At 42.9% G+C, this 16,012-nt stretch overlaps 1 protein-coding gene across 4 annotated transcripts in view; it reads left to right on the top strand.

Annotated features, from left to right (window-relative positions):
- Positions 1-11,452, top strand: part of MOB3B (MOB kinase activator 3B) — a 152,800-nt gene extending 141,348 nt beyond the window's left edge. For all 4 annotated transcript variants that reach the window (XM_043546768.1, XM_037902092.2, XM_037902091.2 and 1 more), the window contains exon 4: positions 6,267-11,452. In XM_043546768.1, coding sequence (XP_043402703.1) covers positions 6,267-6,296 — 30 coding nt within the window. In that variant the 3' untranslated portion in view covers positions 6,297-11,452. The remainder of the gene's footprint in view (positions 1-6,266) is intronic.
- Positions 11,453-16,012: the final 4,560 nt, after the last annotated feature.

Genomic DNA, 16,012 nt, shown 5'->3' with positions numbered 1-16,012 from the left:
AACTGTCCCCACTAAGTAGGCTGTGGGAGCATTTATTTGGCACAGGAATAAGCTTTAATATATTTTAAAATTGGTTTTAGTTTCTCACTTTCTGATCCTCTGTCTACCTGACTCTAATTTGTCTGTCTATGCAATCTATCTGCATACCTATTAATTCCCAACTGGGGCTCAAGATCATAGCACCACAGACCAGAGAGTCAGCAAATTCCTGTTACTGTTCCTTAGAAGAAGTTCTTAGCCAGCAGATTGACTCTCTTCACTGTTAGGCTTCCTGCCCCTTATACCTCCCTTGTCTATGATAGGTTTTACTTGTCAAGAATGTCCCCCAACCCTTGTCCCCCAGCTAAAATGAACACTAAGTTTCTGGATAAGTATGCTACTATGAAGACTACGGAGTTTATTCTCAAAGTTTGGGAGGATTTAGACTCCAATTTGTGTTAATGACAGCTTCCTGTGTAAGTTTTCCATTCATCATTGAGATTATAGAGGCATAATCTCCCGCAGTTAGATGGGATTTTTGCATTGACCTAAATGGAACCGGGCTTTGGCTTTATATTTCTTAGTGTCCGTCAGAGTTGGCGAGACAGTTTGTTGTGTTAAAACGGTGGTTTTTAACCTGTGGTCCGCGGACCCCTGGGAGTCCGCAGTCTATGTCTAAGGAGTCTGTGAAAGGTTGCGGTTTCCATAGGAGTGTGGCTTTCAGCCTGTGGTCCACAGACCCCTGGAGGTTTGCAGACTATGTCTAAGATTTCCAAAGGCGTCTGCACTGCCATTTGAAATTTTTTAGGTGTCCATAAATGAAAAAGAGATTTAACACCACTGTGTTAAAGTATTTGAAGGAAGGATAATCATATTGCTTTTTTGAAGACAGTGCTATGAATCTGACAAGAAAAAGCTGACTGCTGTGGAAAGCACCAAACAAAAGGCTTTAATTGTTTCCACATTTTATAATGCAATACTCCACATTGCTCCTACAAGAAGTCATCTCTAGTCACATTCCTTTTGTGCAGCCCTTCCTCCCCAAAAACACCCCATCAAAAATGTGACTAAGGATAACATATTTTGCCTTCTTCATAATAATTTCTATTTCTATTTTAGAAACCATTTCCTGGTTATTTTTCTTCCCTATTGTAAATTTCCTTTAAGGGAAACAACTAGAAATAGAAAATAAGGTTCTCCCTCTTTCTCACATGCAGGCATATGCGGGCAGGCAGGCACGCGCACACACACACACACACAAGTTCACACTCACCCCTCTAAAGAAAATAATCTGTATCTTCCATTTGTTGATATCACTCGAAGGTCAGCTGAAGTCAATAGAACCTGTACCTATGCATAGGATGGAATTTAGCCCTGCTTGTCTCTTTGACCATTTCTGTGTTGTTAACTTGCTGGGAACAGCGTGTATCCATTTAGAAACGGCTTCTTCTCTGCTTCAGCAATGATGATATTGTCAGCCTGAGTGTCGTTTTCTGAATCTCTGACTCCCACAAACATTGCCAACGCCAAACAGGTGTTAGGACAGAAGGCCATTTAAATAGGAGTGTGAAGCCAGGCATGGAACTGCAGAGCAGCTTGCAGCAACACAGCCAAGTGGAGGATGGAGGAATGGCACAGGATGGATGGGACCATGAAAACAATTATGCAGCCAGACAAAACCCTACATATTTTATGATACAAGATGAGATATTTTTTTCATTAGTGTAGAGGAAAAATTCTGCCTCAGCAAAAACCTGAGACGTTGTAATGCAGGCTTACACTCCATGAATACTTTAGAGATGAAGCATTCACAGTTGTGCTTTGCAAATGCTATATTTCAGGCATTAACGTGGGAAGTGTTTTCAAAACCTTCAGTGGACACACTGTGGATGAACTCCATATCTCATAGGGTCCCCTCGCTGCCTCTTGAGCTGTTTCTAATGAGCCCCTCACTGTAGTATCTGAGCTCTGTTTTTTCTTGAGTAGGGAAAAGGAAGTTTGAGTTTCAAATGGTTGCTGATCTGGGAGGGAAGAGTTTGCCTCCCTCTGATCCTGCAAAATGGGTAGATTTAGTGACACCAATTCTTGGCTTCTGCACAACCACTTTCTTGTCTTCCTAAAAGACACAGACTGTTGGCTAATTCCTCTAGCAGCTGTGTGGAAGCAGCGGCAGAAGGAGAGGTATCTGTCTGCCTGTCCGTTTATCAGGCTTACAGAGAGCCCATCACTATGGTATCTAGGCTCCAAATACATAAATTAAGCATCTGCAGCGATTAACGCTGCTTCTGGAAGCATCAACAGTTTGCTGACGGGGGAAGCACCATCAGGGCTGGTTGAAGCCAGGATGAAGACACTGACATTGCAGCAATAAGCTGCTAACAAGTTATTCAATAGTCTGTTTTTCCTGAGTGCGTGTGGGTGAATTTCTGAATGTGGAAGATTTTCAGAGGATGATGATGATGTACAGATGGAAAACCTACGTTCTAGAATTTACTCTGCTAGTTTAATATTAGTGTGTTTGGCTCCACTCAGTGGAGATGACACAGAATACAAAGTGGCCTGGAAGGGCCTGTAGCAGCACTGAGCCACTGTGTTGTCTGGAAAAATCGAGTTTTATAAACTCTGATGGCTCTTCCTAGTAGACTTCTGAGAGTTAGCAAAGCTGATCGGTATTTTCAACTCCTTTTGACTGTCCCCACCAAGAATTGGTGCTTTGTGATCTTTTAAAATAAAAAAACCCTTATGCTGCTGAATTCCCCTCAAGTCCTAAAATCTGTTCTTTCAGGAAACAAGTGTGCAGCAAGAGAGCATGATATTAATATGCTATAAATTACTTATGATTGTGTGTCTGCTGGTAGAAATGTCTGTTGACCTTCCAAGGTCGTAAGATTACAGGGATCACACTTGTGTATGAGAAAGCAAACAGCTGTGTAGTGAATTGCATTGAATGTGGCTTTTTAGTTTTCATTGTTCCGGAGGAAAAACCTGTGGATTGATTAGAGGTAGTTGAAAAATTGCAGGTTTTTTTCATGAAAATATTCATGAAATTTTCATCCTGGTTTTTTAACCACCTCTAATATCGATAGCAAAACAGCTTACTCCATTCTTATTCCCTGCTAATTATGATTTGCTTTTAAGGAGCCCCGAATGACAGCATTCCGTACTTTATGCAGTGTAGTTGTAGCTGTGTTGGTCCCAGGATACTAGAGACGAAAGATGGGTGAGGTAATATCTTTTATTGGACCAGCTTCTGTACTGTTACTTTTATCATCCAATAGTTTGATTCAGAGCAACATACAGGATGCTATAGAAATTTCGAAACAAGCTGATTTAGAAGCTGATTACAGATGTGGAAGGCATAAAATCTGTGCAGTGCTACAGAACAAAGAAGCATCCTGAAGGAATGAGTTGTAAAAGTACAAGATAATTTTCAGTTACAGGATTGTCAGGAAACCCTTTATTTTGGGAAGTAATCAGCATGTTAACGTTATTAAACAAATTATAAAATAAGGTGAATTTTAGGAACTCATAAGAAGCTTTATTTTTATTTTAATGTAACTTACATTTTCCAGACAATGGGTGGATTTAGGAGGCTGATTTAAATAATCTCTTGCCTCCATGCCAGAATTTTAATTCGATGGGTATTTGCTGATTCAGAATTGGACATGAATAAAAACAATAGATATGATCATGTACCCTCAATCCATGTGTGGAGGAGCCTTCTGAACATGGACCCCCAGGTTTCTCATTGTGGTGGTGACTCCTCAGCTGAGTCGTTTTTACAGGGGGAAGTAAAGAATAAAGAAAATTCCACCATGGAGGAAGGTTCTCAACCTAAAATCTTTAGATTGTGGGGTCCCTTAGCAGAGTTGGGGTGCCATGAATTTAGCTTATCCATACAGAAATATCACTAAATTCAGCACAGCTTCCCAACAGCGCCTTAAAGTGGATTGGATGACCTTTGTTTACATTTCAGTTTCTTTACATTATGATTAGAGTCATCTACATGGCATCTGCACAAATACCTCTTGGCACCACTGTGCTGCTCCCACAGCTTCTGCTAACCCTTGGAAACACAGCTCAGCAACATTTCCAAGGAGCTTGATGTGTTCCACAACTCAGAGGGGGAAGCAAGAAGAGTTACTATGATATCAGGATCTATTTACTTGCAAAATTAGTTCTCCACAGGTTGGGAGGAGAATCTGCAGGGGCCCAGATGGCTTGATGGAGCTGGAAACTGTGCAAGGGCATCTGCAAGTTTGAGGAGGAAGGTGGAACATGTCACAGCTCTGGAACTCCCTGTATCAGAAGGGTGCTGGTTCCACTTTTCAGGAAGACACAGAAGATGTATCCCTTAGATATTATTTAAATGCCAAAAGCCACCCATGCAAATTAAGGGCTAGTGTCCCTGATCCAAACAAGCAGTTGCCAGTGTACCAAGGTTACTAGTTAGTCCAGTTTTATTAAGTGAATTTAGTGCATGCTGTGAAAGGTGCTGTAGTGATAGATTATAGTCCGCTACTTATCCAGAGACTAGATACATACAGGCAGTGACTGTACCAATGTGCCTCAGCCCTGACCCAGAGAGAGCCCTGTTAGGGCTGAGAGGGCAACTTAGTCTCCAAACCTAGTCAATCCTTGGCCTTTTTGCTAACGCTGGTAGTGCCTAGAATCTGGCCTTCTAGGAATTGAACTGAGACTACCAAACTCCTTTCAGATAGACCCCAAAGAGTGGTCATGTGTTAGTGGATGCTACCACAGTGGGCTGGATATGAAGCAGTGCTCTGGAGATGAGATGCCATAATTCATTCCCAAACCCTAAACTATCCACTTCCCCAATCAGGTGTTAAATTGACATGGTTGCGAGTGAGATGTTATGTTTACGTTTCAGCAGTGTTATTTAATCCTATGTACAATTAATTTATATTCTTTAATCTGTATCTATGCATTGCACAGTATACTTTAGCATGCATGAACACTTAGATCCCTAGTTACATATGTATAAACCAATCATATCATGAGTCATTAAAAACTGCAGGCCAGTGTGGATAGCTAGTGATCTGAGCCTCAGCTTTGGAACAGCTAGCTTCTCTGGACACTCGAGTTCAGATCTGAGCCCTTGATATTTCAGAGGTAGATTAATTGAGGACCATACAGTTAGTTTATTAATGTATGTATTATGATTTAGCTGTATAATAAAAAGTACCTGTGATCACACGTGGAATCTTTTTTTGGATGCAAAAATAATCTGAGACCCTGTGTGCTCTGTATGGATGCTGAAGATCCTGCAGCAATTTTAACGGGTAATCGTTTGTCTTTCACCATAATTTTCCTCTCACTGTAACTTGTTATATAAGGTGACTGCCACCCTCCACCTGGCTGCATTTCACTAGTGCTGGCCCTCAGTAGAGCCTGACCTTGCAAACATTATTTACTGCTTACTGTCGTGAGTAGTAACCCCACTATAGTCAGTGTCCTTGCAGTACACTGCATGGACGTTAGTATGTTGATGTCAAGGAGGCTATTCGTAGTAGTTATAGCTATACCTGGTAGCAAGAGTTTGCAGGATAGGATTGATGCTCTGTGGTCCTTCAGGATGAAAGGTGCCATCTAAATGTAAAATGTTCTTCTTCTGATATGTCGAATAGAATTAGAGGTAGCTCCACACCACAACCATGTACCAGAATACCACTAAAGTCAAGATTCAGACTTCATGGCTTGGATCCACCTTTATAATGGACTGAACCAAATCCCACATCAGAACACTGCTAAGTTTGGAAAATTTCCCAGATCCAATTCTGAATCCAAACTCCGCAGCTCTGGCCTAAAACTAGAGCGGATCTAACATTTGTGTGTCTGTGTGTGTAACTAGCAAAGATATCTACCTTTATATTTCAGAATTGAGGATTATTCTTCTTGCCTTCAAGTTCAATGACAAATTGGAATCCCATTTCTTACGTTAACTTAAAATGATTCCAGCGTGTAGCCGAAGAGGACTTTTGCAGTTGATTTATCTCCTTTATGTAGGACACAGTGCCATTTAGCTGGCATAGTTAGGGAATTAAGATGGTATTAAAGATGTCAGAAATGATAAAAGATTTTATGCTAATTGCCAATTACGTGCACTGACCTTGAAGATAACAAAGAATAGCACAGACACGTGACATATGAAGCTACACAGCTGTTTCTGGTGTGGTGAAATGTGCAAATAATAGATGTGGAGAAGCTGTGAGCATATTGTAAAACCAGTGACCTTTTGATTTTTAATTCCCTCCTTTGTTTTACAGAAAGAGATGACAACCAGGATGTGTCACTAAAGAAACACCTGTCGAACAGAAGAGAAATCCAGTTTCCTCCTTATTGCAAAGCGAGAGGTCATGAGAGACCTCCTGGGCTGAACCAGCTTGTTAATTCCCATGGGTGGGAAAGTCGGGGACAGAATGTTACTTTCACAGATGCTTCCCAACATTATGTGTGCTCTTAACCCTGAAAATGCTGCTAGGAGCCTCCTCTGAACGATGTGGATTACCAAGTGAGAAAGAATTGACTTGGAATTTTTTTCTGGTTCCTGAATTATTGAGGAGGAGTTCTTCGGTCACAATGACGTTCCATGTTCCTGCTGTTCAAGCTTTACTGGAATTCAAGTTTTTAGGCTGGCCTGTATATTTGTACTTTTGAAATGAACCTGTATTGTTAGTTGAAAAGATTTTGTATACTTTGATTTTGTGTACTTTGTTTTCCAAGTTCAGCACAATATTAAGAATTCTGGAACTTCAGCAAGATTTTCAGATGGAGCCTTCCATGTCTGCATAGGACTTTAGACGCCAGCCAAGGTTTGTGGGTAAATATTCCAAAATGCCACTGAGCCTCAACGTCCATAGGAACACAGCTGCTTTCCCCAGCAGATCTGGCAGTGTGTACTTTGCTTGTTTTCTTGATTCAGTTCTCAGTTAGGTGACACTGGGCCAGATTCTGATCTCAGCTACATCAGTGTAAACCCAGAGTAACCTCAGTGATTTCCATGGAGTCGCCCTGGAGTTACACCAGTGTGACTGACAGCACAGTCTGGCCCAGTATCTGTACAAAGAAGGGTGGTGGTAATTAGAGTTGAACAAAATGCCCTATGTACCAGTGACCACAGTGGTTTGGTGCATGCATGTAATTTTTGCTCTGTCCTGTTTCTTTTTCTCCCCCACGTCATTCTTTTCAAGGTGAGGATATTCCTTTTGTGAGGGAAAAGGGGTTGTAAATTAACGATGATGATTAGGGAGAAGGTGAGGTCAAAACTATAATGCATGACTGCATTGTCTGTAAATAGTGTCTAATAAGACAGACTGTCTTCCACACTAGAAAGATATAGTATAACAGTTCCCAGTATATAGTCTAATTTAAATCAGTGACCTCAATATCTGGCCTAAGGTATTCATTGTAAACTCATTAACTTATGTACAGTGTGCCGGGTGCCATGGTGATGGGCCCATAAGAAATATTTGTAATAGTATTTACTCAGAGAAGGTCTCTAGAGACCCATTTTAACAAGTGGAAAATATATAGAATCGTCCCATATATTCTGTGCCTTCTAAGGAATTTGGCATGGACCTTTTGTTATATAATAAAGATGATTCTTTCAGATCATGTGCTGATTCCTGCTGCCTCTAAGCATCTGTTCCCACCAAAGTGATTTTAACAGTCTCTGCTTCTTCTGAGGTAGTACTGGAAGCTCCAGTACTACCTCAGAGTATCCACAGAGTATTCAATGATGGAGTACTAATGATGATATATAATAGACTGAAATATAGCAGACACTAAAGAATAACAACAAACATCTGAGCTCATATTGTTGCACATAATGTCTTATTCCCCTGCTTGATTTAATAGGCTCTGCACCAGAGGTGCAGAAGTCAATGATTACATATATGCAGGGACAAAGGGTTTGATTTATGAAAATTCAGTGTTGCTATGTTGGAAGTTTTTCCATATCTTTAGAATTACGCAAATAGCGTTAACCCTGACCTTTAAGGAATGTTCAACTTTCAGTCTGTTACACTGAACTAAAGTACTCATTCCTCTTTCACTGCTCTTTTGCAATCAAGTTACCTCTTGAATGCACTACAGGGACTATGTTACACACAATCTTCTTAACATTCATTTGGCTGGTGCTTACCCATTGCGTAATTGTGGAACTCATTGCCACAAGATATCACTGAGGCCAAGAGCTTAGTAGGATTGTTAAAAAAATAGTTATATGGTTAGAGAGAATATTAATAATTACCCATCACATGGTTTCTTGTACCTTCCTCTGAAGCATCGAGTTCTAGCCACTGTCAGCGACAGAACTGCTGGTCTGATGTGGCAAACCCTGTATTCTTAATTTCTGGTGTTTCAAAGGGGTAAGATAAAGGGCAGTTCACTTGCAATATTTCCACAGCTTTGCATTATGCAATGAAAGTTTATATAAAGAAGATGCGAATCTGTGAATCTTTAGGCAGAAAATCAAACCATGACTAGATAAAATTGAAAAGCCTAATATTTTATCTACAAAGTCATTTTTATTCTACCTTTCACTAAAGCCACTTACTATATACTGTCTGGGTCTAATTAACATAGTGCAATTCTAAAATGTGCAGGAATTTGTTCCCTGTTGTTTTGATTAACTTTTTTGTGATTGTGATAACTTCACCGAATTTGAAAAACTGTTTTTTAATGGTTGGTTTGTTTTTAAATTGGGTCTCAGTTCAGTTTAATAACTATTGTGCTCTGCCTAATGGCTGTTATAGATTCTGCAGCAGAGAGAGACCCCAGAGACATCATGGCTGTCTCAGCCAGAATGGCTATGGGGTGGCACTAGGAGAGTCCATTGCAGAACAGAAGCGGCACCAGCCATTGAAAAGTGCAGTGTGTGCTTGCCTCCTACACTGGCCCATGTAGAAAAGAGATGCAGACATAGACTCACACTTGGCCCATCCTCTTGGGGCACAGTCCTGCTGCTGCTAATACTAGTCTTATCCTTGTGCTGAGGGAACACCAGGACTGGATTGTGCCTGACTCCTGTACAGGGGTACCAGAGGTAAGGAACAGCTCTTTGAGTTCCTTCCTCTTTGTTCTCATGCGCAAGGCTAAGTGCATTTTGGCCCAAAGTGCAGTTATGAAATGGGCACTTCACAGCAGCCCAAATAAGTTTGTTATTACAAAAAATCCGTGCAAACCTTCATCCCTAAAGCGAACAATGCTAGAAAATAATGAAATGCATGTTATTGCACGACCACTTTGGATGTACCTGTCATTTCTGGGGTTTGACTTGTCGGATTATTGCCCAACAAGAGTCCTCTATATCTTTCTGCAGATAGTATAAGTATTTAATTCAGCCCTGGCCTGGGTGCCTCAAACAATGTGGCACGGCTCATTTTCCTCTCTTTCCATCTCTGTGACGTTTAACAGCCCAACAACAGCAATGGGTGGCGTGTGGAGTATTGTCAGATTTACGAGTTTTAAATTAATCCTTCCATTAGAGAGCAGAGAGTCAGGGTGCTGTAAACATTAGTCCAGAAGATTCTAATTTCACCCTTGATAATCCACCTGGCATCAGAGATCAATATAATCTTATTTCAGTTGTTAATCACAGGCCCTGTTTTACACAGATTCATGGGCACACTTAACAAGAGAGTAGCTAAAACTTCAGTGGATGAAAAATCTAACTAATCCACTTATCCTAAGAGGGGAAGTCCACCCACTAGACTTCACTGATATGCAGAATTCTTAACTGTCTTCTGGGCTGTGGCATAACTCAACTTCAAATATGTGCGTGCTTCTGTTCTTTTGCCATTAACTCCCTAAATCCTTCAACCAGGTTTTAGCCATTGCATCTTCTGTTTCTTGCCTTCTAAAAAAAAGATTCACCTTTATTCCAGTGCTTACCTTATCTTAATGCTAAAGATAACAGACAGTTTCAGGGGAATCCAAGAAAAGGAACCAGCTTTTGTTGATCAAGAGCATTGCTGGCTTTATGCCGGGATTTGGGATGCTGCTGTCTGACCAAAACAGCCCAAAACACAAAGTGATGAGGAATTTTGGGAAGGTCTTTTCTTTTGGGTATAATACATGCAGTACTCTTTGATGCATATAATGACAATGGGGCCAAATGCTAACGTCCTCCCTTGGTTCTTATTCTGGGAAAAGTCCCATTGACCTTCAGTGGGAGTTTTGCCTTAGTGACAGCTGAGAGCCAAATCATGTGCTCCCGTGGGAAGGCTAAGAAACTGCACATGGGAAACTGAGTTTCCTTCCAGTTTTCCTTCCAGTTATCCCACTGTAGGCAGCAAGCCTTGCATAATGTGGGGTGTGCAGCTCTCCTGACCCATGGATACCTCAAGATCTGTGGGGTAAACCCATGGGGATTTACAGAAAGCTAGTACATTCATGCAAAGGCCTAGTGCCCACATATTGTCATGATTATCTTATATGGGGAAATTCCTCTGGGTTTGGAGGATGCTGCTGCCATGGATTTCGTCCCAAGCTCCACCGAGCTATGCCTCCCCAAACCAAACAGCTTCCGTTCCTGCCGTTTAACAATATTTAGCTCCAAAAGCTTAGGTTTTGTTCCTTTCATTGGCTCCATAGAGGAAAAGAAGGTGAGGGCTGTGAGTAAGAACTATAAAATTGGATCAAATGTGTATAAAATAGGAATATGTCTGTTGCCACATACAGTGCTTTAGGAATGGGATTATGCTGCAGGTATCACACAACACTAGCAAGCTGTCAGTAATGGGGCAGTGCGTATACCAGAAGGAAGAACAGGATTTTCCTACTGGTTCCAAAGGCAAAATAAACCAAGAGTGGCCTCTAAATCACTAATAATAACCTTGTAGTTTTGTTAATGTAAATTTGATCATACTAAATTTATCTTTTGTTTTTCTTCATGTGAGAGAGAGAGAGAGGCAGGCAATGCTATTTGGAAGTTAGCCAAACAAAGTTGGAGCTTTGAAATGGGGAGATTGTTTCTTTTCTGTGTAACAGATTTTCCTGTTTTTAAATGGATATATTATAATAAAGTTTTATAACAGAATATTCTCCCAGGGAAGAAATGAATTAGTTATCTGAGCTTGTGTGTGCGCCTGCCTGTGCATTTGTGGTTTTTTGCCCTGCACTAAATAGATACAGAAGATTTTTTGTTTTCTAATTTTTAGGGGAAATGATTTTTTCTAACACATGATTTAAATACACTGTTCCTTTTTTCCTTCCATGCATCAGTGCTGTTCAATATATTAATTCTTTTAGCAAGTAATTTTTAGACTATTTTAGTTCTGTTTGTGATTAAATGAAGGGTTCAGCTGTATGAAAAGAGAGACCGACACTAACTGTTCAAGTCATATAACAAAAAACAGGATAAAATGGAAGACTACTTGTCAAATCAATCCTAGTTTGTGAACCTAAGGAATTCAAACATCACAAATAAAAGATACATAACCCTGCTTAAGTGGCCTGTAGTTGTTTGGTATGTAACTCTTTTTGGCAAGAAATGTGCATATCATTTTCACACTGCAAGATACAATCCATCAGGATCACAGGAATGAGAGGTGGAAAAGACCTGTTAGATTACTGTGTCAGTCCCACTGCATATAGGCCTCTGAGAATGGCTACAACACTTGCGACAATGGGTTGGATTCTTCTTCCACTGAAAGCAATAGCCAGCCCCTCATTGACTGCAGTGGGAGCTGAACAGTCACACGGGTAGCCCTTACTTCAGCAAGTTGTCCCACAGGATTATGGATTGTATTGTCACTTGTGATCTGCCCAGTGGAAGGGGTCCAGATCCTCAACGGTAGTTAAGTACTTAATTCCCATTGATTTCAATGGGAGTTAAGCACCTAAATAAATACCTTTGAGGATTCTGTCTCAGTCTCCCTGCTGCTCTGGAGAAGTCTCCTAGGCTTGTTTTTATATGGCACCCACCATACTTCCCTCGAAGGGCCGGAAAAGCTATGCTTGCTGGTGTGCTGGGGGATACAGCCCAGGCTCCTCCCAGTTGCTTCACCTTCATTTGCTCACAGCTACTCATGGATTGGGTAGCCAATGCAAGGGTGTAAGGGGATGCCTTATACTTCTTTACTCCCTTGCGTTAACGTGAGCTGGGCCATTTTGCCTTCTGTGACTACAGTTTTAGAAGATCAGGCCCCAAATCCTGCTAGCTTCAGTCACGCAAGCATTGACTTGGGTGGGACTCATCATGTGAGTAAGATGAAAAAGATTGACTCTGGATTTGAATGAAAAAACATAGAAAGATGTAGGGGGAAAAACAGCTACTTGCATGTTAACAAATGTAGACAAGATTGATTTTGAAAACAAAACCAAACCATTGTAACAGAAGTTTCCCTCTATAACATTAGCCCTTATGTTGTACTTTGATTAAGGACCATTAGCTGGTCCCAGAAGTGGTTCTCAACCAGGGGTCCGGGGTCCCCTGGGAGCTCATGAGCAGGTTTCAGGTAGTCAGCCAAAATAATCCAGAGAGCAGGGCCAGTGTTAGACTCTCTGGAGCACAGGGCAGAAAACCGAAGCACGAGCCCTGCTGCCCAGGACTGAAGCCAAAGCCTGAGCAACTTACCTTTGTAGGACCCCCTGTGGGATGGAGGCCCCAGGCAGCTGCTCTGCTTCACATGCCCTCATGCCTGCCCTGGCTTTTAATCTACTGGATATAAAGAAAAACAGTTGTTGTGGCACAGGTGGGCCGTTGAATCGTTATAGCATGTTGTGGGGGCCTCAGAAAGAAAAAGGTTCAGAACTGCTGCCGAAGGATACAGTTTGAAAAGGTAAATTGTACTTTTATGTCTAAAGATGCCATTAGAGCAATGTCAATAGCCGAAAGAAACCTGTTCAATACTGGAGCCACAAAAAGCAATTCTCTGCATAACCACTAGACGAGCACACAATAAATCCAGAGCAACAAGTTGGGGTAGCTATGTTAAAGGAGTATGGAACCACGAAGGATAAACATCAAGGAGCTCAGCTGCTGTACATGGAGCCATGTCCATATTTGAGATTTACACCTTGTAAACATAGGTACATTTCATGGATGACTTAACATTGCAGTGGAAATTCTCAGCTCTGTCTGTATCAATACAAATGGAGGGAAATCCCTTTTTATATCCATATTAGGCTCGTTCTGCATCACTTATACGACACAATCAGATTGAGAAATTGGGCATAGCAAATAGGAGGAATTTGGTTTGAGAGAAGAGAATACATCCTGGATTTTCACATGATTAAGGAAAATCATATGCTGTCTCCCAAGAGCTGAATGAAGGAAGCAGGTTATTATAGACTTCCAATCTTCCTGTAGTAATGTACTGTGCTCTGAAATAAACTGAAATGTTTGTACTGCTGGTTAGCCAAAAAGTACATTTCCTTTTGTGATTCGTGATGGACAGGAGTCTGTGCTTTGTGCTTCCTTCAGCAGATAGTCTCTGTTTTAGTGATTTGAAATTTTTAAGAAAAGAGAATCATAGGTTTTGCACCTGAATGGAACCCTTACTCACTTGGGGCAGAGCCTCAGCTGAGGTAAATGGTCACAGCTGCAAATGGAGCTATGATAGTTAACACCACCTGAGGATCTGCTCCTGTGGTTCCAAATAGGCCTAAAGTGGGATTTCAGTGTTGCAGAGGCCTAGGGTGGGATTCACAAAGGTGCGCCGATGCTTAAGTTCCATTTTCAGACACCATTGTGAGCTACAAAACTCCTCCTCGACTGTCCCCTAACCTGGTAGGTTCCTAAGCTCACTTTGATGCCTAAGGTTTTCCCTCTGGGCATGCATGCTGTAGCCTCACTGTAGGTGCCTGTCTCTGTTACCCGAAATTGGGCCAGCTAGTAAGCTTAGGGAGGACTAATGACCCACCAGAGTTTGGCAGAAAGCAGCACATTTATTATACAGATAGCTAAGCTCAAAAGAAGTGTGTGGGGGTTCACGCTCCTAGGACAGGCATGGCACGGGCAACGTCAGGATCCTTCAAAGTAAGTGTCCCACAGTGCAGAGATGGATGGTGAGATGAAGGTCAGTCTTCCCGAGGCACGACTGATTGCAATGCGGCAAACCACTGAGCAGGTGGGCCAGGCGAAGGGCCTTCATGGGAGATACAATCTTGTGAGTGCACTCCTGAGCACATGGCCCCTTCTCCTTTTAAGGACCTGCTCCTCATGGCCTGTGACTAGAGATGACTTGTCCATGTCTGGTTGGTCACACTCCACCTCGGGCAGTGTCCATGCATTGGGCGTGTGATTGCTGCCTAATCAGAGTGCCAGACACCTTGTCTACCTGGGAGCTCTTCTGATCTTCCAGCTAGCTGCTCAAGGGGAGGGGGAAAGCCACTTCACAGGTATTCAAAGAGGGAGAGGAGACAAAAAGGGGAAGGGAGGGGAAGGTGTAACAGATCTTTTGAACATACAGGTTATAGAGAGTATACAGTTCACTGCTGCTCCTACAACACTGAGAATGCACATTGCTAGGTGTCCAGGTGCCTGTCTCTTGCCTAAGTCCCGGAACAATTCACAAACCAGGAAAGATAGGCACACAGTAGCCCAAGCCGTGTGGAGGGATCCAAGCCGGCAGGTGGGCTCTGGCCACACTTACCAGCTTGGGGCCCTCAGGAAAGTTCACTCAAAACAAGGGGCGGTGGACCTCCCTTATAATCTTTATCCTAGTGCAGAGGTTTCCAAAGTGTGAGGTGTACCCCCCACAATGGGGTTATTTGAGGGGTGCAAGGATCTGATAGGTTGAGGTGAGGTTATTTGAGGGGGTCGCACTGAAGGGTTGGGGTGAGCGAGCTCTGTCCAACAGGGGAAGTGGATGGGGCTCTGTGCAGTCAGTCTTAGTTGCCTGGACCAGGCTCCCAACCTTACTTGCCCCCTTCCGAGCCACAGCTACCAAGGAGCAGTTACCCGCCTCTCCTGGAGAGGATGTTCTCGGGGACTCTGTGAATGGAGAGTCAAAGGCCGCACCCTGTGAGTACTGACCACACCTCCAGACAGAGTCCCCTCCTGACTCCAGCCCTTCAGCGTGACCCTAGGGCATGGAGCCCCATCCACTGCCCTTGCCAGACAGCCCCTGTAATGAAGAAAATGGGATTGTACTGAAGGGCCAGGGTCAGGAAGGGGCTGTGTCTGGCAGGGGGTCCAATACTTACGGGGTGCAGCTTTCTGCCCCTCTCCTGACCCCAGTCCTTCAGCACCACCGTTTGCTTCTCCTGCACAGGCAGCCGAGACCGCCCGACCACTGCAGGGAGCAGACGGCTTCCTCAACTGCCACATGGTGAGTCCCCCCACGCTCCCCAGGAGTACTGCACAACCCCTCCTGGCCCTGATGCGTACGTGGCACCCCCAGGCCCCATGACGCTGTCACACATCATGTGACATGACTCTCCAAAGGGCAACTCAGCGCAAAAAAAATAAAATAAAAAAGGGAGAGAGGGTGGGTTTGGGAACCTCAGGTCAAGTGGATAGGCTACTCAGCCACAGATATGGGAGACAAGTGGTTAGACAAGGGATTTGAAGCTGGATCGGCCACCCCTCAGGCGAATGTCCTAATCACTAAGCTATAGTCAGTCTAGCGCTTTCTCTGGCCTAATTAATATTTAAGTGTACCCAAACCCCTACCAAACATGTTTGTTCTGCTCTAAATGAAATATCAGGGGGGGGGCGAGTGCCAGGGTTAATCAAAAGAATGGGTGTAATCAAAAGTGAGGGTTCTTAGGACTTGAGCCTTTAGGGACTGATGAATGAATAGGGCTGCTCCAAAAATACTCATTATTATCTGCCTGCCAGCGCACGTACCCAGGCAGCACAGGCCGAGGGAAAGAATATTCCCCAACCCTGCAATAAGTGTAGATTCCTGTAGGATTTGCACTGCGGTAGGTCCTCGGGCCCTACCCTCTACTCCAGCTTTCCCCTGCACACTAATGAGCAGGGTACTCTGCAGAGGAGCTGCACCAGTTCCACTAGTGGGGAGGAGGAGGCTCTTATTTCACCCACTCTTCAAATGAAAGA

The sequence above is a fragment of the Chelonia mydas genome, chromosome 5, assembly GCF_015237465.2.
Source record: "Chelonia mydas isolate rCheMyd1 chromosome 5, rCheMyd1.pri.v2, whole genome shotgun sequence".
In the NCBI taxonomy this organism is placed as follows: domain Eukaryota; kingdom Metazoa; phylum Chordata; order Testudines; family Cheloniidae; genus Chelonia; species Chelonia mydas.
This window is presented reverse-complemented; position numbering and strand designations above follow the sequence as displayed.